The 25,283-nt window shown below is 40.1% G+C and overlaps 1 protein-coding gene and 1 long non-coding RNA gene across 9 annotated transcripts in view; one reads left to right on the plus strand and one right to left on the minus strand.

Annotated features, from left to right (window-relative positions):
• The window catches only part of Sgcd (sarcoglycan, delta), a 981,842-nt gene that overhangs the window by 371,767 nt on the left and 584,792 nt on the right, over positions 1-25,283 (minus strand). For 7 of the 8 annotated variants that reach the window (XM_039086545.2, XM_039086546.2, XM_039086547.2 and 4 more), the window contains one exon: positions 6,393-6,581. The exons of the other annotated variant lie outside the window; for it this stretch is intronic. In XM_039086545.2, coding sequence (XP_038942473.1) covers positions 6,393-6,581 — 189 coding nt within the window. Of the gene's footprint in view, positions 1-6,392; positions 6,582-25,283 lie in introns of those variants that run through there. 8 annotated transcript variants of the gene reach the window in all.
• On the plus strand, positions 11,037-16,282 carry LOC134480686 (uncharacterized). Its single transcript, XR_010055339.1, has 2 exons — positions 11,037-13,373; positions 14,208-16,282. It is a non-coding gene; the product is annotated as an uncharacterized LOC134480686 (long non-coding RNA).

A 25,283-nucleotide genomic window follows, 5' to 3' on the forward strand; every position in this document is an offset into this window, starting at 1 on the left:
TATCTTCCAGGAGCTCACCTCCTAATAGGAAAAACAGTCCAGAAAACAAAGGCAGTGTGTAGGTCCTCTGCTGTTCAATAGCAGGTTAAGCCAAACACAAAGGAGGGAATGCAGGTTCAATTTGAGAAGACTTCAGAGAAAGGATGCGAAAACTAAAAAGAATTGGGCATCGCACATGTGCACACACCCCACCCACGGATAGACGAGCACGTGTAGATGAGATTTTCATATATGAGATTGATAAGGGTAAGAGTATCCATCTGATGCTGCTCAGGTCTCTACAAGTAGGTGACTTTGGCTTTCTATGTCCCAGCACCTAAGGCATGCATTCTATGAGCATGCAAGCGAAACTTATTTGGACATGCAAAGCTTACCTGAACAGTATAACACACACACACACACACACACACACACACACACACACACACACACACACACACACACACACAAATATGTACAAATGTATGTATGTATGTATGTATGTATGTATGTATGTATGTATGTATATATATGAGTGACTTTAGTAGGGAGATGTGGGCACTAAAGGGGGATAGCTTCTCTAAGGGGGGAATTTCAAAGTAGATGTAAATTAAAGTCACCAGCATACAGAAAATGTGGGCAGACATAGAACTTACCAGCAGCATAAGAAAAGTGGAGAAAATCATGCCTTACATTCTTCCCCAAGGCAAGTCTGATGGCTTTGGCTTAGGAAAGGAGAATATCTAAAGAAGCCAAGGTCCCAGTGAGAGAAGACTTCTCACTGACATCTTGCATCCCCAGGAGATAGATCCCCTTCTCTTCCCTGCTAATGTGTATCCTCATTCCCCTCTGCTTGAGTTAGTTTGACTAGGTCACAGTTGTGTGAGCCTTCCCAAAACAGATGAGGTGTCTCTGTCCTGAGTTATGGAAGACACTGGCCATTCTCCCTGGTGCTCCCTGTTTTACAATGTGTCCAATTTACAAGTATTAGAATGCCTTTCTCTGACCCTCGGTGGATCTTGATCTTACTTTAGGGTAAATAAATCATGTTTGAGACATCACACTGAACAAATTCAATTTGTCTTCATGAAAAATAGCCCTTGGAAAACAGTCAGCATTGTGTACTGAATAAGATTGTCCTCTGAGCCAGACTCTCTGCAAGCCCACCCTAGCATTGTTGTTCACCAGACTGTGTGACCTTGGCCTAGTGACTATACTTCAAAACTTCACATTTTCATCCATTATACTTGGATAATATGGGTACCTGCCTCTTAGTATTTTTATGAATATTACCAGAAAAGTATACGAAAATTCTATATACATTTTTATTAAATAGATGTACGTTTCATGATCATACAAACCTATGATCCCCAGTCTGTATTTATGGTCAATGAAGAGACACTCAGGGGAGCCATATAGTAAAATCATATGACCAGGTATTTAGCTGTGGTGCTCTTTCTGGGCATGAACAAGAGGGAAATTTATAATTATTGAACATACCCCAAAAGCTAGCTCTATATAAGCCACTGGGATGAGGCTAAAAGGTGAATATTATCTTTGTGCCAGCGAAAATCCCAGGGCAAATGAAAGGCTGGAGTCAGGTCAGAAGGCTTCATGACCCACCCCAATTCTACCATCTGTAAATGAGGGTGTATGTCCAAGAGACTCCCATGCTCTCCTTTTCATCTGGCTTTATATTTACTGGGCCAAGAGATCATGCTGTCTATCCAGGACTCCTACAGTTTTCCAGTGGTGCTACTTAATAAGCACTACGCTCAGTGACAGTGTAAAATAGATGGTCAATACTGTACTATTTGGAAGGTCTTCAAGGCTATCATCTTAGGAATTGGCTTGTAAAGGATGTTGGCTGAATCAAGAGTCTTCTATAAGGTGACACTTCACTTACCAAGGCAAAGAACACAATACAAAATTGAAAAGTCCAAGTAGAAGTCTACCTTGGAAGACCTCTTAGCACCAACCTGAGTTCCAAAAAGAAAGGTCATATTAAGTCCTAATCAGTCATCAATCCCTGAAATTCAGGATGGGGCTTTCTGCAGCACGTCAGGAGCTGCAGTCAATTTGTTTGGGTTCAAATCACTAGTGTGCCATCTCTCTCTCTCTCTCTCTCTCTCTCTCTCTCTCTCTCTCTCTGTCTCTCTGTCTCTCTCTCTCTGTCTCTCTGTCTCTCTCTCTTTCCCATTTGTAATAGTCTATTCTCTAGTCTATTCTCTGTCTATTTCTGCAATAAATACCATTATTAAAAAAGGCATCGAGGAAAGGCAGCCTGGTTGTTATTTGTGGTTTTGTTTATTTGTTTTGTTTTGTTTTAACTTATACCTTCACCTCACAGTCCACCAGTGATAGAAGTCATGACAGGAACACTGCTTACTGGTTTTTTCTTAGGAGCTTGTTCATCCTGCTTTGCTATACAATCCAGGACCACCCGCTATCCATATGGGTGGACTGGACTTCCCATATCAGTCATGAATCAAGAAAAAAACCCCTATAGGCTTGCCTATGGGCCAATTCAGTATTTTCGGGCATTTTCTCAGTTCAAGTTCCCTTTTCCCACATGACCCTAACTTGCGTCAAGTTGAAAAAAAAAAAAAAAGATAGTCTAACATGGATTGGTTGTGGGTTATGAGGTTCTATTTGCCAATGACAATAGTAGCAACATAAATGATGAAGAAATGAAACCTGTATATAAAGTGTATCTGTCAGGCTATATCCTAAATACCACCTCCATTATCTCTTCTAATAGTCACAGCAATTCTGTGTGGGGTGTCCTGCTGTAACCTCTGGGAAATGGCAGTGCTGAGATGTGGTGGAATTTCTGAAAGGTCACATGGTCATTAGTAGAAGCATGAACTATAATTAGAATGTCTCCACAGCCTGAAACTTCAACAACTACACTATTGTGTGGAGCCGCTTGTGACATTCTGTTGTCAGCCTTGACCCTTCCCTTGTGTCAGCATCTGATGTTGGACATGGAAGCTGAACTCACTTTTAGACTCACTAGCTTATAATCTTTCGCTCAGTCACTTAACTTCTCTTAAGCACGGTCTCTCTCTCTCTCTCTCTCTCTCTCTCTCTCTCTCTCTCTCTCTCTCTCTCTCTCCTCCCCCCAAAGGATTACTATTATATTTATACAATTATTTTGGAAATTTACCAAAAATTTTAAGTGTTAGGAACAGAGAACAGATACTAGAAGTATTAGTTTTCTTACATATCATAGTGTGCTCAATGAAGAGAGGCTAATTTCTGGATATATTAATATTGGAAAATCATATACTTTCCAATGTAGAGGAAACTGAATTTTAGCCAGACTTTCTTGACCTGTCATGGGCACTGTAGTATTTTGCCACAAGTAGGGGAAAGCAAAAGTATTTATCTTTAGATTTACTTCAAAATAAAGAAAGCTCATTTGTAAATCCATGTTGTTATAGCAACAGCCCTTTCCTAGACTTTGTATCCTTAGGGATGGAGTGAAACACAACTTTGACACCAAAGCAAACAAACATAGTCTGCAATATTGTATAAATTTCCAAGTCCTCAAAAATGACACTAACCTAGATTAGTTTCCTGTATTATGGGGAGTTGATTATAATATAAACTTTTTTAAATCCCCAATTTTTGAACAATCCAAGCACATAAAACAACCACTCTTTTCGATTGATAATATGTTTAAAAGCCCTGCATAAAACGACGTTCTGCCACCTCATTGATTCCCTTTGCTCTCCCAACTCCTACTCTCCAGTAGAATATTGATTAACACCTTGTTCCAATTTTGCAAGATCTTCATTGTAACTAAATTATTATTTGTGTCATGAAATTATAATTCTAAGAGACTATGTTTTGTGCTGTGACTGATGAATAAAATATGCTTTTAGCTTGCAGGGCCAGACCAATTTTCTAATACTTGAGTTCTATTTGCTCAAATGCATTACTACTATAAAGTACCAATTATGACTAATAATGGCATTATTCTCACTACAATAAGTACTTGGTATGGTAAAGCTTTAAGGACTCTGAAGTCTGGCACTCAATTTAGTTAACTACAGGAAGTAGTTGATTTCATAGAGATTATTTTTTAACTTAATGTCTCGCTGCTCTCCAAGTTCACGTCTGCCCATGGTAAGTGATGTTCTCTATATATTTGCATCTATTTCTTTGAATCTTGTCAGATGAAGCTGACTACACAAGTCGTATTTGCTTAATATTGAAGTTTTTGTTGTTTTTGTTTTTGTTTTTTCCTGGAGCTGAGGACCAAACCTGGGGCCTTGAATTGCTAGGCAAGCACTCTACCACTGAGCTAAATCCATAAATGGAAATTCTTCCAAAGTGTCTTTTTACCCCGACCCTGACATATCAACCAATAGTCAAGTTTCATGAAGCCTACCCTTTAAATGTCCAAGTTACTGTTCTCTATGCTATGCCTAAGTTCTTGCTTCCTCATGTTTAATTCTGAAGTGTAGACACTGTTTTGATTCATATATTTTTAAATGTTAAGTTTAAGAACACTGGCATACTGGGTCCTGCTAAGACTGAACCCCCAGTGAACTAGTCTATGGGGGGAGGGCGGCAATGGGGGGAGGGTTGGGAGGGGAACACCCATAAGGAAGTGGAGGGGGGAGGGGAATGTTTGCCCGGAAACCGGGAAAGGGAATAACACTCGAAATGTATATAAGAAATACTCAAGTTAATAAAAAAAAAAAAAAAAAAAAAAAAAAAAAAGAACACTGGCATAGTCACATCAATAAATGCCAGTTGCAATTACCTGGACTTAAAACCTCATGGGGTGAAGACCGCTTCTCCCACAGAAATTGCTATTAATTTTCTCCATTTTCATCCCATCTTCACTTGCAAGGACTAAATAAAATCTGGTTGTACCCTTTTCTTTATTGAAATATTTCTCTGAAACTTGTGTGTTCATAAAGAACACCACCATCCAAATTGTGTGTATTGAATGCCATCCACGAATTCATCATAATGTGTTCTATCATTGTAGAATGTTGACCTGGGACCCAAAGCATCCACGTGAAAATTGACCAATGCTATGTTCCAAAGTTGATGTTGGAATAAGGAAAGCTAGTCTATATTCTATAAAGTAACTGAAACATTTTCAAGACAAAGTTATGAAACATTAGGTCTACTTTCGGTTATATGTTTCTGGACTTTAACTCTGGGAATCAAAGAACGATCCATTCTTAACCCTGAAGTCATTATCTTGAACTTGGTTTATGGACACCAAATTTCACCCAAGTACCAGTGGGCTCTACCATGAGTAATGGATGAAGGCACACAGAAATTATGCATAAACATCTCAGCTTGTTGAGGAAACACATGCAAGCTTTTGTCCTTTGGAGAGGTAAATATGACATGAGATACATAAAGACAGTGGAAAACTGTCAGGATATATTACTCTCAGGTTGGAAAGACAGAAGGAAAAGCCATACCAACCAACAAACACAGCCTGAGCAAGCCAAGAAAAAAATGCATTTTGTGATTCAAAACTCCCCAAATATCCATGTTCCCATTTGGGATTTTCACAGGAAAACCTCACCGTTCACTTTGTTATGACACTATTTCTTTCTCAAGAAGTAGTTGTTTTATTGCCTCTCCATTAACTTTTGACATCAGAATGAGAAAATGTATTCCCTGGGCAGCAGATTAGCATCTGTGACCTCCTCATTATAAGTTAATTATATTGATTCTACAGACTCAAATCACTAAATGAAAAAGAGTTCTGAGTACACACATGTTATATCTGCAACAGTGTTCTCGCCACTTGAATTCCAACAAGTCAATGACAGCTCTAAATAACACCCTGAGCACCAGAAGCAAGAGTTGTGTAAAAATGCACATCTCTAAAAAAACTAACAAAGCAAAGAGATGCAGCTCGTTTCCTCTCATTTCCACTTTACCCATGAAAAAGCAGAAACGATTTCCCTCCCCAAACTGGAGATTGTCAGTGAACCACAGTGCGGTTCACTGACAAATTACAAGCAGGTGTAATTTGACTACTAACACTCTTAAATGATTCTTGAAGCTCAGCTGTAATCATACATTTCAGCTCCTGCCTGGTGAAATGATTCATGATTGCTACTAAAATTCCTGAAAACAAATTTCACTTTATCCTTTATTTCTCTCTGATTTACTTGCTCAAGGCGGTTAAAGACTATAGGATGCAGAAACATTATGATGACGGAGTGAAGGCCTATAAGATACCTTAAATGACAGGGAGGACTCTACATTTGGATTCTTGCCTCAGAAGAACTGATATTAGACAGAAGCTGGTATTCATATTCAAATGCCAGGTAACAGGGCAGCACTTTCCCACATTCCTTTGCTCTCTGGCTCCTTGCTTCCTTTTCCTCCAGTGAGAGCTAACACATCTACAGGGTTTTACTTACAATTGTGAAGTTCATGACCTTGAGAATCCAGATGGTCATGGCCAAGTTCACCAGTATTAAAATCATGAGGAGTAGGACAAAGAAATACAGGCATCTTTTCCTCCAGCCGTAAATCCCCACTTTGTATATGTGTGGCCCCTCAGAGCTGGGCATGGTGCTCCTGTGGTGTGAGTACTGTTCCTGAGGCATCTGAAAGGAAGCAGGTACAGAGAACCACTCACATTAAAACCTCTGAAAGAGGGAAGGAAAAAGCAGGGAGATCAACTGATGAAGGGATATGGGTGGCTGCCTGCTGTATGTCCCCACCTTCTGACAACTCTAAGTCTGTTTCCTCTGGACAAAATCTGCTCTCCTAGGCATTCATGTCAGGCCCTTTATCTGATCCAACCTTATTTCTCAGTGAGTGTAAAGATACTCATGCACATCTTTGAATGAAAGCATGCCCTGCAAGCCATTTTCTAAAGGAACCCATAGACTCCCAACTGTGTTTTGAAGGTGATATTCGGAGGGCCACCAAAGTCCTAGTATACAATGTGGTATTTGCCTAAGCAAACAAATTGACCTTGACACTGCCTGTGGGTAGCATAAAAATAACTAACCAGAAATTTACTTTCAGAGTTAACAACAAAAAAGTCTCAAATGCAACAATTTTGCCTTCTCCCTGTGGAACTAAAGATAATCTTATAGCCACAACTTCGGTTGACTGCTGAAACTTTGCTAAGAATAGTGAGGACACTCTAGTCTACTGGGTATTAATTTCTACTGCACTGGGAATCATGAGCCAAAGACTAATTCAGCACTATTAGATGATCTCAATTTTATCACACACCTTCCAATAACTCTCCTATGCATTACAGATGTATTGTAGAGGATAGGGACAGAAACTGGTCATCCCTCACTCTCCCTTTTATGCATGAAGATCAATCAGTAGGAGAAAAAAAATCTCCTGGAAGCCTGAAGAAGACGAGACCTTTATTTTCTATTTGGTCATTCTGTGAAATAAGACAATGATCCTAAAGTCTTGGAGTCTTATCTATAAGGCCCTACAGTTTTCAACTGCTAGTTTTCTGAAAGACCTGAGTGAGAAATTAACCTTTGTACTTGACCACAAGACTTCTGGCACAGCAGGGAGATGAGTCACATAAGAATCTTGGCATAATGATCCTGCAAGTCTGATTGGTAGGACGCTCTGGGGTAAACGTAGAGAAACTTATTGTGGTACCTACTATCTTCCTGTAGCTGCTTTCCTTTGAGTCACCACAACTAAGAGCATCACTGTTTGTCTAGGTATGAAATGATCGTTTGTTGGAAAGATGTACAAATAGAGATATCAAGGTTTTTTGTTTTTTGTTTTTTGTTTTTTTTCCGGAGCTGGGGACCGAACCCAGGGCCTTGCGCTTGCTATGCAAGTGCTCTACCACTGAGCTAAATCTCCAACCCCAAGACGTTTTTAATACACGTTTATAATGTTATAAATTGACAGAATGCAATGGTTACATTGAAGAGCAACTCTCTGTTAGGGGTGTATACGTCAAAATCTGCAGTGTCATTTTTAAAAGCACCTACAACTCTGTTTAATCAAGTAACAATCATAGATTTTTACACTCAGTAACTGGTAAGAGCATTGTTTATCCCTATTACCATATAGGTAGACAAGCCTGAATTCTATTGGTCTGTAATGCCAGCACTCAACCTCAACTGAGTACCAAATATCCAAAAGAAACCCAACACTTATCATTACTGATCTCCAACAATAGAACCTGGGGCTCAAGGGAGATTATTGGAAAAAGCTGCCCAGCACATTCTAAATATTGTAAAGCATCTGAAAACATAGCTTCCCTACTTAAACTTCTTTTTATAGTATAACTATTTTCAAATAAAATCTTGTAATTATCATGTTAAACATGAAGAAGTTGGAGTGCCTTGAAACCTCTCCAAAGAACCTTTGGGGTCTCAAGAAGCAGTGATTTTGTCCAACACCATTATTGACTTGTGAAGATTTCAAAACCCAGGCAATTCATAAGGTTTGAGTACAGATCCTTTGCTCCCTAGCTTAATAGCTACTTCTCAGTGTCAGTGGGCCTAGCATTCCCACCATATTTGCAACTCTTCACTCTCCAAGTTTGTAAAATGAATCAAGAGCAAAGAAGACAAGGAGGAAATTCCTGGGAATGGTAATAGTGGAAGGTTTATCAGGCAAATGTAAGGCACTGCAACTCATACCAACAACAACATACCAGTTGGGGAATCCATGTGGGCTGAGGATGTTATGTTCTCTCATTAACAATGTAAATATGTTGAAATGCTAAAAACAATTAGGGGAGACAATCTCAAATCTGTCTTTTGATTCCTTCTTAGAAAAATAATTATTGTTCAATGAATGAAATTGAAGTTTTAAGTCCTCAAGGGTACAGACTTCTTTTGAACAACCTGGAAGAGGGCCCAGGAATGTGAGAACACAGTCAAATGTTCTCTGGCGCTGAGTGTAAAGGAGCTCTCGGTGGAGTTTATTAGATACTGTCTTTCTCTACTCCAGTTTCCTTTAACACTGGGCCTTTCGGGGACTTGCTGGTCCCTTGGAGATTCAATTAAGAGGAAACTGAACCAAGAATTCATGCAGCTAGGATGGTGTAGAATATATTTGCATGGCCTGCAGTATCCATGCAGGTACATCATTGATAGCTCTCCTGCTGGTGGAAGATGTTCTGGGAACATTACTGTCAACCCATGACACCTACTCACTAAACACAGGGACATGATAGCATTGAAATGAAAAGGACACACTCTGGGTAAATGGGACCCATACTGGGCAGCACTGCAAATACCTGGAGAACAAAGAAGAGGTAGACCAGAAGGAAAAGACCATTTTCACATGTGTAAAAATGTAAATCTACAGGTCAGTTTTCATGGTCACTTAGCCAAAACAATATTTTCAGGAAAATACTCGCTTTAACACATATTATTACACTCCTCTTACCTTTTGTTTTATATGCAAAATATAGAGTTAATTAGAATACTTCTGCCGATATGTTATATACAATGAATGTTATTATTATGTAGAACTGTATGGTTACATATGATAACCATCGATAATTAAAATTTTCTGTCAAAACTGTCATGGGAGACAATTATCTTTGTACTGTCTGTACATAAAATTACAGTGGTAAAGAGATGTCAAATAAAAAGATAACTGTTTATATAGTGGATTACATAGATGGATTTTCATATATTAAACCATCCCTGGGATGAAGCCTACTAGATCATGATAGATGATCGTTTTGATGTGCTTTTGGATTTGACAAAATTCAATACCCCTTCATGATAAAAGTCCTGGAAAGATCAGGAATTCAAGGCCAATATCTAAACATAGCAAAGCAATATACAGCAAACCAGTAGCTACTATCAAATTAAATGGAGAGAAACTTGAACAATCCCACTAAAATCAGGGACTAGACAAGGCTGCCCACTCTCTCCATATCTATTCAATATAGTACTCAAAGTCCTAACTAGAACAATCAGACAGCGAAAGGAGGTCAAAGGGATACAAATTGGAAGGGAAGAAATCAAAATATCACTATTTGCAGATGATGTGATAGTGTACTTAAGCGATCCCAAAAGTTCCACCAGAGAACTACTTAACCTGATAAACAACTTTGGCAAAGTAGCTGGGTATAAAATTAACTCAAACAAATCAGTAGCCTTCCTCTACTCAAAGGATAAACAGGCTGAGAAAGAAATTAGGGAAATGACACCCTTCACAACAGTCCTGAATAACATAAAATATCTTGGTGTGACTTTAACTAAGCAAGTGAAAGATCTGTATGACAAGAACTTCAAATCTCTGAAGAAAGAAATTGAGGAAGATCTCAGAAGATGGAAAGATCTTCCATGCTCATGGATTGGCAGGATTAATATAAAGATGGGTATTTTGCCAAAAGCAATCTCCAGATTCAATGCAATCCCCATCAAAATTCCTATTCAATTCTTTATAGAGATAAAGCAATTTGCAAATTCATTTGGAATAACAAAAAAATCCAGGATAGCGAAAACTATACTCAACAATAAAAGAACTTCTGAGGGAATCACCATCCCTGACTTTAAGCAGTATTACAGAGCAATAGTCATAAAAACTGTATGGTGTGAGTTCAGAGACAGGCAGATAGATCAGTGGAACAGAATTGAAGACCCAGAAATGAACCCACACACCTATAGTCACTTGATCTTTGACAAAGGAGCTAAAACCATCCAATGGAAGAAAGATAGCATTTTCAACAAATGGTGCTGGTTCAACTGTAGGTCAGCATGTAGAAGAATGCAAATCGATCCATTCTTATCACCCTGTACAAAGCTTAAGTCCAAGTGGATCAAGGACCTCCACATCAAACCAGATACACTCAAACTAATAGAAGAAAAAGTGGGGAAGAGTCTCAAACACATGGGCAATAGGGAAAATTTCCTGAACAAAACACCAATGGCTTATATTCTAAGATCAAAAATTGAAAAATGGGACCTTATAAAACTGCAAAGCTTTTGTAAAGCAAGAGACACTGTCATTAGGACAAAAGGCAACCAACAGATTGTGAAAAGATCTTTACCAATCCTACATCTGATAGAGGGCTAATTGTAGAGAGCGGCGCGGCGAAACAAAGATGGCGCTGACATCCAGCCTTGTCTGGATATAAACGACTTACTGCGCATGTGCAGGCTTGTCCCCTTGCTAGGGCTCCCTCTAGTGGTGAACAGCGGTACTGCACATGTGCGGTTTATGCACCAGGTGTTAGTTGACCGTTAATATGCTAATGAGGTGATTCATTCTCCGCCAATCCCTGGAGGACAAGTAGTGGGGTGATCCATGCCCCACCAATCCCTGAGAGATAATTAGCATACTGTTGTGTATATAAGTCGAGCGACTTTGCTGCTCGAAGTCCCTGCTCAGAAGAGCTGTAACACTGAGAAGAGCTGTAACACTAAGAAGAGCTGTAACACTGAGAAGAGCTGTAACACTGAGAAGAGCTGTAACACTAAGAAGAGCTGTAACACTAAGAAGAGCTGTAACACAGTAAAGGCTTGCTCGCAGAAGAATCCTGTTGCCGCGAGTCGTTCTTGCTGGCGGGACATTGGGCGCGCGACAAGTGGTGCCAAAACCCGGGAACCAACATCGCCGGTGCCGAGGGGACCCTTCAGTGTGCTGAAGAGGATTCAGAACTGCAAGAAGGTAAATTAAAAGGTAAGCTTCGAGAGGCATGCCCCTTTTTGGAAGAGAGCATGTCAGAAACGGAGCAGAGTGAGAAATTAGGCTTCCGAGAGGCATGCCCCTTTTTGGATTTAAGAGAGCATGTCAGAAACGGAGCAGAGTGAGAAATTAGGAGCGCGCAAAAAGAAAAAGGTTACTAAAACAAAAGTGAAAGAGATACAAAAGGCGGAAGAAACACCGGAGGAAAAAATAGGTATGCCCCGGAGGATGAAGTACAAGTCATCCGGAGAGGATACTTTGTATCCATTAAAAGAATTAGAAGCCTTAGAACTGGCTGGCAGTGACTCTGAGCAAGAGTTGTCAGAGTCGGAGGAGGAGGAATTAGAGGAAGAGGCAGCCCTATATGAGGAAGAAAGATATGGGCCTAGGTGGAGAGCCACTGTAAAGAAACCTAAAGTTATGGATCCTTTGTGGGCAAGGCTGGTAATTTTGTTTCTTTTTTTCTTTGTGTGGGATAGAGAAGCCACAGACGGCAAGCTTAAGCCCGGACCAAAACCTCTTTGGCAAATGGTCCCTGCCTGCTTATAGGATAAACGATGTGAGGAAGCCCTTAGAGCCGTTAGGACAGGTCAGAGGGTCCTTGCAGAGCAACAAGAAAGTATGTCAGAGGGAGAAAAGGTCTCGAAAGAAAAAAAGAAAAGAAAAGGAGATAAAAGGAACAGAGAGAAGGCAGAGATAAAAAATGGGGTCAGTGCAGCTTTTGTTGTGGCTCAAGTTGAGGCTATTGCTAGGTATGTGATTAGGCTCTGGAAACCTCACAGAGTCATACTGATCAGATTTGATAGAGGTAGACCGCCTGAAAATTTATTCAGGAGAATCAAACAAAAAGATAAACTTGAGTGTGCCTACTTGGATTCCTGGTCTCAAGGAGATTTAGCAAGTGACAAGGTGCTTCTCTTAAAAAAGCAGTTTCAATCGGCCCTTGGAGCCTTGCACCTGTAGCTAAGATATGTGTAGCCACTTCAATTTTGTTTTCTGACTGGTTTTAAATGTATAAATATTCTCTACATGCCTTGGTTATGGACTATTGGCTTTTAAGTTATTGGATATGGTTTAAAAAATGTAACATTGATAACAGAAAGTTGACATAAAACTGGTAAAATTTAAAATATGCATATTTCTGTTGATACCTGTTCTGGTATTATACACGCTACTCTGATGACTGGTGAAAAGGCTCGTAATGCCATTAGCCATTGCTTAGAGGCATGGGCAGCCTGGGGGAAAGCCTGATAGTCTCAAGACAGACAACGGGCCTGCCTATACTGCTAAGTCTTTTCAGGCATTTTGCCAGACAATGCAGGTCAAACATACTACAGGATTGCCATACAATCCCCAAGGTCAAGGAATTGTGGAAAGGGTATGTCGTACCTTAAAAGAGCTTATACAAACACAAAAAGAGGGAATTGCCAGCAGCCAAACACCAAAAGAACAACTTTCTTTAGCTCTTTTTACTCTAAATTTCTTAATTTTGGATGTGCATGGCCGCTCTGCCTCGGATCACCATGCTACTACTACACCTATAACTAATGCAGAAGTAAAGTGGAAGGATGTCTTAACTGATGAATGGCGTGGCCCAGATCCCGTGATTTCGAGATCTAGGGGAGCGATTTGTGTTTTTCCGCAGAATCAAGAAAATCCAATTTGGGTACCTGAGCGTTTGACTTGAAAATTGCCTTCTGCTCTTCCTGAAGATGAGACTACGAACCCTACTATTACTACTGGGAATGGTAATACAGGTTAATTCACTCACTCTGTGGGCTATTGCCAGATCCTGGCCAGTACCCACGCCAGTTCATAGCAATTCTACTGTTTTGAGAATAAGACTGACAAGCATAATCTCTGGCCTTGGTTTCAATGGGTGCTGTCCAATGAGCAAGGGTTATATACATCCCTGACCCCCTTTGCTAGGTTGATGGGAGAGAACTTCGTGCTGTATAATGTTTCAGCTACCAGAAAAGGTGATACCAGGTTGACCAATATTCAATATAATAACCTCTTGGTAAATAATACTGCCACTAGTACTTCAGTATGTGCTAGATCACCTTTTTTCTGATAAGCACTAATGTAAGCAGTGGTGCTTTAAATTGTATTAGCTCTGATGTAGTCTGCTATTTAGCTGAATGCTGGGATGGCACCAATGACACACAGTGATGGTTAAGATTCCCTCCTTTGTGCCAATCCCAGTGGAGGCAAACCTAGATAGCTTTCCTATTCTTAATTTGCTGAGAGCCAAAAGAGATTTTGGAATTACGGCAGCCATAATTTCAGCCATTGTGCTGTCTGCTGCCGCAGCTACCACAGCTGAAATCGCTATGACCAATCAAATACAGACGGCTGAGACTGTCAATCAGATTGTATAAAGAACTGCAGTGGCGCTAGAGATACAAGAAGAATTTCATACCCATTTGGCATCTGGCCTTCTATTAGCCAATCAAAGGATAGATTTAGTTCAAGAACAAATTGAAGCACTGTATCATATGACACAGCTGTCTTGTGTTTCCTCCCTTAGAGGTTTATGCATTATTCCTTTTCGAGCTAACTTTTCTCAGAATTTTCAACAGAACAAAGAAATCTCGAATTATCTGAAAGGAAACTGGTCCATGAAAGCAGAGCAACTATCAAGACAATTGCTGATGCAGATTGCTGTCCTCAACAGCACTAGGCTGGACCCCATCACAGTTGAAGACTTTACCTCATGGATTACCAATGCTTTCTCCCTTGTTAAGGAGTGGGCGGGCATGTTTGTCCTGGGGAGCTATTGTCCTCCTGGGATGCGGAGTAGGTTTCTGGCTTATTGGCTGTTTAAAAAGAGAACATGCCAGACACAAAGTGGTTGTTTACCAGGCTATGACCACCATTAAAAAGGGTACTTCTCCCAACATATGGCTGGCCTCTTTGAAAGATCAAGAGTTCGCCCTAGATCATTTTTGTCACAGTCATGTGGAGTCATTGTATCCAGGGATGGGCAACTTTCCTCGAGCTCGGACCAACCCAAGACACGGGGCCCGGTGGCGATAGGGTAACTCTATGACGGGTAAGGCCGAGTTTGGATGAGAACGACGTAAGACAGGAGCAATGACAAGATTGACGTGACACCCAGATCTAGACCAGTCATTTTATTAAACAAAAAAGGGGGAGATGTAAAGAGCGGCGTGGCGAAACAAAGATGGCGCCGACATCCAGCCTTGTCTGGATATAAACTACTTACTGCGCATGTGCAGGCTTGTCCCCTTGCTAGGGCTCCCTCTAGTGGTGAACAGCGGTACTGCACATGTGCGGTTTATGCACCAGGTGTCAGTTGACCGTTAATATGCTAATGAGGTGATTCATTCTCTGCCAATCCCTGGAGGACAAGTAGTGGGGTGATCCATGCCCCACCAATCCCTGAGAGATAATTAGCATACTGTTGTGTATAAAAGTCGAGCGACTTTGCTGCTCGAAGTCCCTGTTCAGAAGAGCTGTAACACTGAGAAGAGCTGTAACACTAAGAAGAGCTGTAACACTGAGAAGAGCTGTAACACTGAGAAGAGCTGTAACACTGAGAAGAGCTGTAACACTAAGAAGAGCTGTAACACTAAGAAGAGCTGTAACACAGTAAAGGCTTGCTCGCAGAAGAATCCTGTTGCCGCGAGTCGTTCTTGCTGGCGGGACATTGGGCGCGCGACAAGTGGTGCCAAAACCCGGGAACCAACATTGGGCGCGAGACAGCTAATATCCAAAATATACAAAGAACTCAAGAAGGTAGGCTCCAAAGAGCCTATTAAAAATGGGGTACAGAGCTAAATAAAATATTCTCAGCTGAGGATTATCGAATGGCCAAAAAGCACCTAAAGAAGTGTTCAACATCCTTAGTCTTCCGGGAACTGCAAATCAAAACAACCCTGAGATTCCACCTCACACCAGTCAGAATGTCTAAGATTAAAAAACTCAGGTGACAGCAGATGCTGGCAAGGATGCGGAGAAAGAGGAACACTCCTCTACTGTTGGTAGGATTGCAAACTGGTACAACCACTCTGGAAATCAGTCTGGAGGTTCCTCAGAAAATTGGACATTGCACTACCTGAGGACCTAGCTATACCTCTCTTGGACATATACCCAAAAGATGGTTCAACATACCACAAAGATACATGCTCCACTACGTTGATAGCAGCCTTATTTATAATAGCCAGAAGCTGAAAAGAACCCAGATGCCCTTCAACAGAGGAATGGATTAAAAAAATGTGGTACATCTACACAATGGAGTACTACTCAGCTATCAAAAACAATGGCTGCATGAAATTCATAGGCAAATGGAATGAACTAGAAAATATCATCCTGAGTGAGGTTACTCAATCACAGAAAAACACACTTGGTATACACTCATTGATAAGTAGATATTAGCCAAAAAGCTCAAATTACCCAAGATGCAATCTACAGACCAAAGGAAGCTCAAGAAGAAGGATGACCAAAATGCAGATGCTCCCATTCCTTCTTAAAAGGGGGAAATATTCATAAGAGGGGATATGGAAGCAAAGTTTAAAACAATGACTAATGACTCAAGGAATGGCCATTCAGAGCCTGACACACATGTGACCCATATATATGTGTGTGTGTGTGTGTGTGTGTGTGTGTGTGTGTGTGTGTGTGTGTGTACATATACATACAGCCACCAAAACTAGACAAGATTGATGACACTAGAAAATGCATGCTGAAAGGGACCGGATATAGATCTCTCCTGAGAGACACATCCAGAGCATGTCCAATACTGAGGTCAATGCTAGCAGCAAATCATTGAACTGAGAATAGGACCCCCTTGGGGGGAATTAGAGGAAGTATTGAAAGAGTTGAAGGAGCTTGCAACCCCATAAAAACAACAATGCCAACAACCAGAGCTTCTAGGGACTAAACCACTACCGAAAGACTACACATGGACTGACTCAGGGCTCCAACTGCATATGTAGCAGAGAATAGCCTTGTTGGGGTACCAGGGGAAGGGGAAGCCCTTGGTCCTGCCAAGATTGGACCCCCAGTGCAGGGGAATATGGAAAGGGCATAAGGGGGATATATAGGGGGGATACCCATGTGGGGGAGAAGGAGGGAAGGGAATGGGGGCTTATGGACAGGAAACCGGGAAGGAGAATAACCTTTGAAATGTAAGTAAAGAAATATATCTAATAAAAAATTAAAAAAAAGATAACTGAAAGCAGTGTGACACCCCCCAAAATATTGATATAAGGCAGCTGAATTTTAATATTATTCTAGCTATTAAAATATCACCTTTTAAAAGTTGATTTAATTTCCTTTCTCATTCTTAATACATGGTAACATTTTTAACCTAAGTTTTTGTTTCAAGTATTTTGTTTGTTTATTTTTTCAATAATCACCTAACCTGTTTATTTAAGCCTCTACACTCACAAATTTAAAGTCCTTCCACAGTCCTACCCATAAAGAAACCAATACAGAGCAGGGCCTAGGGCAGTACCATAGGCAAAACTGTTCCCACAGGCACAGGGGAGAGACAGTATAAAGGTCCTACTGGATGAGGTTCCTGTGCTTGAGGAAGCCTAAGAATCCTTTTGGGAGATAGTGGGTTAAAGACAGATTATTTAGCTTCACACAAAGATTTTCTAATTTAGGCATGTTAGGGTGTCTCATGAATTTCTATTTTTAGAAAGCCTCAAACTGGATGTGACATCTGAACCCTGGGGAGCATGCTGTGAAACATGAAGCAAGGCTGGACACAGAAATGTGACACAGGCCCGTGCTGCTGCCACTGCTTCTCTCTTGGTCACCATCTTCCTGTCTTCACTTTCACAGAGCTGCATGACTTTGAGGCACTCCTTCCATAGAGCCTTTCTGTCCAGTACCATTTTCCAGAATTTTATTTAGTTTTAAAATGTATTTTTAAAGGAATGTGGCAATTTTGTTGCCATCTCAAATTAATTAAGCATTAAAGCAACAATTAACTTTATAACAGCTTTACTGGGGGCTAACTACCCACTAGATCATCTCCCATGCAATTTTTTTATATAAAAATAAAGACCTAGCAATATCGCCATTGTTATTGGGTTATTATTATTAGGAGTTATTATTTAACAGATAGAACAGAAACAAGCAATAGAGTTAACAGAACAAGAGAGAGAGTTTGAGCAGCGGTAAATTTAATCATAAGTTCCTCATAGTCTTTGGTGTTTTCTATTTGTTTTCCCATTCTCATTAATGCCCAGGCTTTTCCTATTATTGTTTAGCTATGACAATTTCATCTACCGAAATGGTCTATTAGATACATCCATCTTCAAAGTGCATTAGACTTTTCTTATTGCTCATTCTCCTTGGGCTGTCTGAAGTTTTGTGGGTTGCTGATTGTTCTTCCTGCCTGGTATTCATGCCTGCTTTTCCTTTTTTTGTCTGTTTTGTTTTTGTTTTTTTTTCTTGATTTGATTTGTATTAATGAGATTGTAGTCTCCAAGTTTACTCTCTTCATCTCTGATTACTGTATTTTCTCGATCTCTGCTTCTTTTCTCCAAGATCTTGTTATGATTCAAAGCCCTGTTTTCCCTTAGAGATGAGCACCCAATGTCATTCACTCACGTTGTACCTCTATGAAGATGAAATCCAGCTTCACCGGCTAACTCTAGTTTAGTATTAAGAAAATCATTTTATAATGCCTGGCCAGGAAAGAACTTCATCAAGATGTAATATCTGAGCTGAGACTCAAAGAATAATAAGAGGGGAATGCACAAGAAGACTCAAAACCATCCTAGGCAGTGGGGTGGGAGAGCATAGACAGTACTCTCATGCATAGGCAGTCACGGGTCTGGCTTGAGACAGTTAAAGACAGAAATGGACCTGAGATAGGATTGAAAAGTGGCTAAAGACAAGAGGCTGGGCCCTGGAGACCCTAGTGAGAAGTTTGGGTCTATTAAAAAGTCAATGAAACACCACAGCAGTATAAGAGATCAAAATCAACCCATAAACTTGCAAAGTGTATTACAGTTTCCAGATGGTTAAATGCACTTGTTGCATGATGGTGATTAACAACTTTCTCTCAGTCTTCAATAGCAACACACACACACACTCAGTAATTGCACAGATGTAAACAGTTAGGGGAAATAAATCATAATCATCTAAATATGTTTCCTAGAACATTTTCTTATACAGATGATGAAAATAATAAGTTCCTTCAAAAACCAGTGACTTCTAGATATGATAGGACCATTGTTCTTACAGTAGCTGTAGCTGTCTTCACTAGGCTTTATAAGACCTGCACAGTCATCATTCCAGCATGTAAGTAGAGGGCTTCCTGAGCCCCTATCCCTAGCTGAGGAGATATTGACAGTTCATAACTAGGAGAAGTAGTCACTTTTTTTTTTCAAGTCAGGCTTTTTCTGTATCGCCTTGGCTGTCTTAGAATTCACTATGTCAACTAGGGTAGGCTGGTCTTGAATTCATAGATATCCGGCTGCCTCCCAAGTGCTGGAATTAAAGGTGTTCTCTGCCATTGACTGGTTTGAAGACTCAGTTTTCTTAAAGGTGTGACTTTTAGCTCAACCACATGCCAGTGGGTAGCCCCACATACATACATATACTGGGCTCAGTGAGTTATTAAAAAGAGGAGAATGAAGTTGGAAGGTGGTGTGTGAGCATCTTGGAGAAGTAATGAGGGAAATATGGGTTGAATATGACCAGAATACATTGTACATATGATATTTTTAAAAAAGAATCATGAGGCAGTGTTAATTTTCATTAGTATTCAAAATTTTCTTTATGCTGTTTTGTAGAGTATTTTAACATTAGGCGTATTTCTGAATATAGACCCACCTCTTCTTGGTTTTTAAAACCCTCTTAATCTCCAATGGCATCACAAATGTGCCATTTGGCAGGTCTTTTCAATAAATGAGGACATGAAAGCCATTGCAATGCTCAGTAGAGCAGACCCTCTAAGTGTAAGCCAACAAGCAGCACTCAGAGGACAGCAGGTGAAAACATGCACAGCCTTTGGCTTTCTTCATACTAGTGCCAAGAAGGCTTCCATCCAAATCATCACTCCACACTTCTATGGGGTTATTTTTAGTGTTCACCTGTTTATAAACAAGTCCAGCTGACTTAAATATAATCTATTTCTCATGTATAAAGAGCAATCGGGTTCTATTTTCCAGGGGATGGATATTGTAAACTTTCTCTTGCCTTCCTATTATATGGGCATAAATAGTCATTGACTAATATCCTACCCACCAGATTAGGTGGCTGAATACATGAAGAACTCAAAAGGCTAAATTCAAATACATGCAAATAGCTTGTATCAAACAATGGGCCAATGAAATGAACTGTTGGTTCTCAAGAATGAAGTACAAATGACCATTAAATATGTGAAGTTGTTTTCAGTAACTTTAGGCATCATGGAAATAAAAAGCCAAAAACTATATTGGGAGCCCATTCCGGCCCAGTCAGAATGGTATCATTGCAAACAACTAATAACACATGCTCATGAGTGTGTGGGCAAATGGAACATGGCATCTGGGGATGCAATTTTGTCCGGCCACTGTGGAAATCAGGATGGAGGGCACCTTGGAAAACCTAAAACTAGACTTATTAGCACAATTCCCATGTGTGCAAAGGACCCTAAGTCAACAGACCACAGAGATTCCTGCACACTCATGGTTACTATGGCACTACCCACAGAGCCAAGCTACAGAAGCGGCTTAAGTATTGCTCAACAGTGAATGGATAAAGAAAATCTAAGGACTAGTAGGGTCTGGGCCAAGCTTTGTACTTAGACACCATAGCCATTGTTCTTAACAAAGCCATAGAGGTTCATGGTGATGTGTGCACTTCTGTCCCAAGACTGAGAATCCCTACAAACATAGGGATTAAGGACATGAGCTCGGTAATGCTACTGATGATACTCCTTACTAAATACAGTTGGTATCAAGGAATTGCTTAGGAAAATCCTCTACTGTCTATCTCACATTTCATTGCGAAATAGAGGACCACAAGATTGTTTTAGGCGAAACCACACAGCTGGTATGCTTGGTGCGCTGACATATGATGGTTTGTTATTGCCAGAAGAAACAAGTTTCTGTCTTCTGTTAATGTTTTAGTTTCAACAACGTTCCTTTTAATAAGAATAAAATTCTTTCTTCGTAAGTGTAAGAGTTATCTGTAATATACTTACAAGGTCTGTCTTATAATTTGCAGTATAAGAATACATTAGGCTTTGGGAAATGATGTTTTAAAATACAAAATAAAATTTAAAGGTATATTTATATCATCAAAGTTACCATTGTCTTCATTTTTTTCTTTTTTCTTTCGTAGTCATGTAAAATGTGACAGATCTTAGTTAGCTCTACTAACCAGAGATGGTTCACAGTGAAGGCATTGACTGACAGTTAACTTGTTAATGGTGTTTGACTCTGCTGACCATTATACATCATGGTATCTTGTTCCATAAGGCAGAGTATAGAACTATGTGAGGAAGTATGCTCAAAATATAATAGATGCTTTGATATAGTCCATTTTGTAGATGTACTGGAGATTGAACCTAGGGTATCATGCAAGTGAGGTAAGCAGTCTAGCACTCATCTACAGCCGTAGCATGTTTGAAAGATTAACAAAAGTAATTAGGTATAAAATGAGTATAGTTATCTGTTCAGTTATATACTATGCATTGAAAAAAAATGAGGCAAAACACAGACTTTGCCTCCAAGGAGAACCCTGTCTTTTCAAGAAACAAACAAAGCTAAAGGCAAACCAAACTTCTAACTACCCCATGTATCGGGTACTACAGGTTCATTGTGGAATACATTGGTCCTCACAGGATGGAAGTGGTCCCATCTATGCTTTCCTCAACCTCCTAAGTCAAGGACGAGAGGCCGACAGCAAACACTCGAGAATTAGAATTAGCTGCCAGGAAGAAAGCACAAAAGATTTCATCAAAGAAAACAGAGACAATCAACCCACTCTGGTCCCAGAAAGCCAGTCTTGACAAAGTGAGAACAGGAAAGAGGCTAGTTTCCAAAGATTTCAACAGCAATCTTCATGCTTCTCAACACCATGCATACGACCACAACTTGAGTGAACCCAGAAAAGAGAAAGCACTGAGTCTGTAGAGAATGGATAGATGCCAGCACATGGATGACACTTCTTTGACAGAGCTAGGGTTAATTGCAGAATGACAAGCCCCTGTATGTTCTTATTTGAAAATGAGTATGATGTAAATCAGGAGGGGTGGGTTGTAATGTTTGGGTGATGTCTCATGTCAACATTTCTGGTAACATGAAAAAGTAAACCCCAATTACATAATTGCACAACTCCTAATGAGTTTTTATACATAGCAGGCAGAAGTTCCTGTACGGACTCATTAGAGGTTTTAGAGCTGATTGTGGCATGTGAACCATTCTGGATTATCTTGGCACATGCACAGCCTTCTATTAGCCATGATAATTTTGAGCTTTCTGGCTTTAAACGATTTGCTGTGAAGGGCTGTTTTCATTCAGACATATTAACATTAGTCCTGGATTATCAGTATCTGGCACAACTTTAGAAAATTTTAATAAACATCACTTTGAGATTTGATGTAATAATCAACTTTTTTTTCTCTCACACAAAATTTATCCAGGAAAGCCAATGACTGTTTCCAGACTAAGACCAACATTTTCTTTTAAAAGGAATATTTGGATTGATTTTAAAGTCTGGAATCCTACAGTTTAGCTTCCTGAGATTTGAGATATATAAATTCAACCAACTTTTTTGAAAATTAGACAGATGTGTGTGTTTAAAAGACTAGACATTTAAGAAAATCCCATCCCATGTTTAGCCTTTCTGCCTTGGGGCAACCACTTTACTACTTAACGAAATAATTCCAGAAATGATCAATACATATGGAGCCCATGTTCAATACACATGTTCAAAGCACACGCACATTTGAATTTGCCGTTTTTATACTAGGATGAGCTAATTACAGACTGTTCTAAATTTAAGTTGTCCTACTTAACTAAGTAACAGAAAACATGTAGGAATTTATTTGTTTACTTGCTTATTTATTTAATTATAAATTAAGATTTTTTTTGAGACAGAATTCCAGGTCCAAGATAGTTTAGGCTATCCTTGAACTCTCTCTATAGGCAAGGCTAGTCTTTGATATCCTGATCCTCCTGCCTCTGCCTCCTAAGAGCTGCAATTAGAAACACAATCACAACACTTTTTTTAAAAAAAGAATAGCTAAAAAATTTTAAATTGTATGGCGTGTGTGTGTGTGTGTGTGTGTGTGTGTGTGTGCGCGCATGTGTGTAACTGAGGTTAATTTGAATATTTTTTTCTCCCTCCTGAATATACTTCAACCAGTACTTGAGAGTTTCTACATTATGCAGACACCAGGCAACACGACTGACCTCTAACACTGGTAGACATTGTACATTTGCCCAGAAAACAAAGAAATACTGATCATAAATACTGATCATCAATTTAATCCGATTGAAAAATCCTTAGCAGATGCATACAAGACAGATGGGGGTGTATCTGTGGAAGCTCTTTTTCTGGAAAGGGTTCAGTAAGAGATGAAGCCCCACACTCAATGTGGGCAGTATCATCCTAGTCACTGGAGACCAGGGAGACAGCATTCTCTCTGCTTCCTAATTTTCATGCTGTACTTCTTTGTCACCTCCTCCTGCCATCATGACTGAAACCTCTGAAATCCTGAGCCCAAATACATCTTCACTGCTTTTATCTTAAACCAGGAATTCCATCTCTGCAACAGAAAGTCTAATATGCAAACAAACATGTAACTTCATGTCCATACCCTTTGCAATCAATGGTATTAAGAAAAAAGTGAAACAGAGGCAGAAGGATGATGTCTGCTGCTCTGCCTGTATTGGAGGGCTCCTCCAGGGAAAGCCCTCCATCATGGGGAGATCAGAGGGAGAAATGGACAAGTGAATAAGCAGAAGGATACATAAGGGGAAGCACCCATGGAGGAAAGAGACCCAGCAGGTATGGAGCGAGGCCTTGGGGGAAGGAGTTCACTTGGCATGTTGTGAAGCATGTTTTCTAGATCACTGAAAGCTGGGAGAAATTGAAAACAAGTGTGGATTCATGTTGCTAAGAGGGTATGCTAAGAGCTCACACAAGCTCTAGTCAGACTTCAGCTATGATACCGATGGCAGCAGTAAACCACCACTGCAGAAGCAAGTTGTAAGGATGAGATGACAGCATTGCTCTAGGCAAGTGGCTGTCACAGATGAGAATGGAGGCTTGGAGTCAAGCCCATGGCTACTGATATCTTCTGGGGAGACATGATCAGGTCTAGACCTGAAACATGTAGAAGGGAGGGACAGGGCAGTTTCCCAATGTGGAGATTATTGGGAAAGGACAGCTAACAGATCCTTCTGATGCCTGGGGCAAGGCATAGGAGAGCCCAGAAGTTCAAGAGCAGGTAAAGGTTCTGGCAAAGCAGCAAAGGAAAAGAGAAAGCCATTACTCATAGGCAAAGAGTGAGGAAGCAGAGGTTCAAGGGAAAGAGGTACAAGTCACATACAGGGACAGAGGACAAAGTAGTGACATAAATGTTAAAATGAGCAAAGACTCCAAAATGCTGGTGTCACAGGAGCACTTGGAAACAGCTCTGGGAATTAGGAGCTGAGTCCACACACAAATAGGTGAGCTTCTAGCATATAAATATTAAGTAGAAAGGGCATCTAATTTGCATATAAGTATATACTTTCTTCTAATGAACCAGAAGATGCTTCAGTGTCATTATGATCATTAATGTTCACCAGTGCGAGATGCTACTGAAGTTGCCTTAGACAGAAAGGTAACTGATACATACATGTGCAGTCATACTAATCAGCATCAGACATACAAATGGGTCTATTACTAACAATTGCTGGAAGGTTCAAAGTCTTAAAGCCATTTCACCAATAAAGAAATAAGGGACCCAAGGAATATAGGGATATTCTCAAGAATTTCTAAGTAGGATTTATTTAGGTTTGGGACTCAGACATTTGTTTTAATTATTATTATATAATGGGTAATGTAAAGACCCTGCTTTCTCCGGGGAAATGAGGCAAAGACCCCACCTTCTCTGAATACAAACAAGGAACTTAGAAGTACCACAAAGTTCTGTGGTATGCATTTATATGTTCATAAGCATTGCCACCACCTGCCAAATCCAAGTTTTTCTTCAGGTCCTCCCGTGGCATTCTGGGCGTTTAGACGTTACCTCAATGAGCAAACAAAAAGGCCCTCTCCCAGGTCTTATGGCAGATAAGAAGTAGTGATAGAGGAGATTGATATCTAACAGAAAAACACAAGTGTATTTTATTTATGATAGGATGAATGCCTTGGAGAAAATATCAAGGGGCAGGGTAGCCTCATGAATGCCGTATTTGAACAAGAATTTTAAAGACTCTCAAGAACTGACGGAGATTTGGTTTTATAAAGAAATCAGACTTCTTCTGAGTGTGGCACTTGATGTTATAAGTTAAGGACCAGAGATGAATGTGTGAGAACAGAAGTCATCAGTGTCCTGACTGAAGGCTTAATTTGGTCATCTGTATAAGCAAAGAAAGCCATGTCCATCTATCATGGCTACTGTCTGGAGATCCATTCAGCTCACCAGGCACCCATCACTGCACAGGGCCAGAGCTTTCTAAATCCCCATG

The sequence above is a fragment of the Rattus norvegicus genome, chromosome 10 (assembly GCF_036323735.1).
Source record: "Rattus norvegicus strain BN/NHsdMcwi chromosome 10, GRCr8, whole genome shotgun sequence".
In the NCBI taxonomy this organism is placed as follows: domain Eukaryota; kingdom Metazoa; phylum Chordata; class Mammalia; order Rodentia; family Muridae; genus Rattus; species Rattus norvegicus.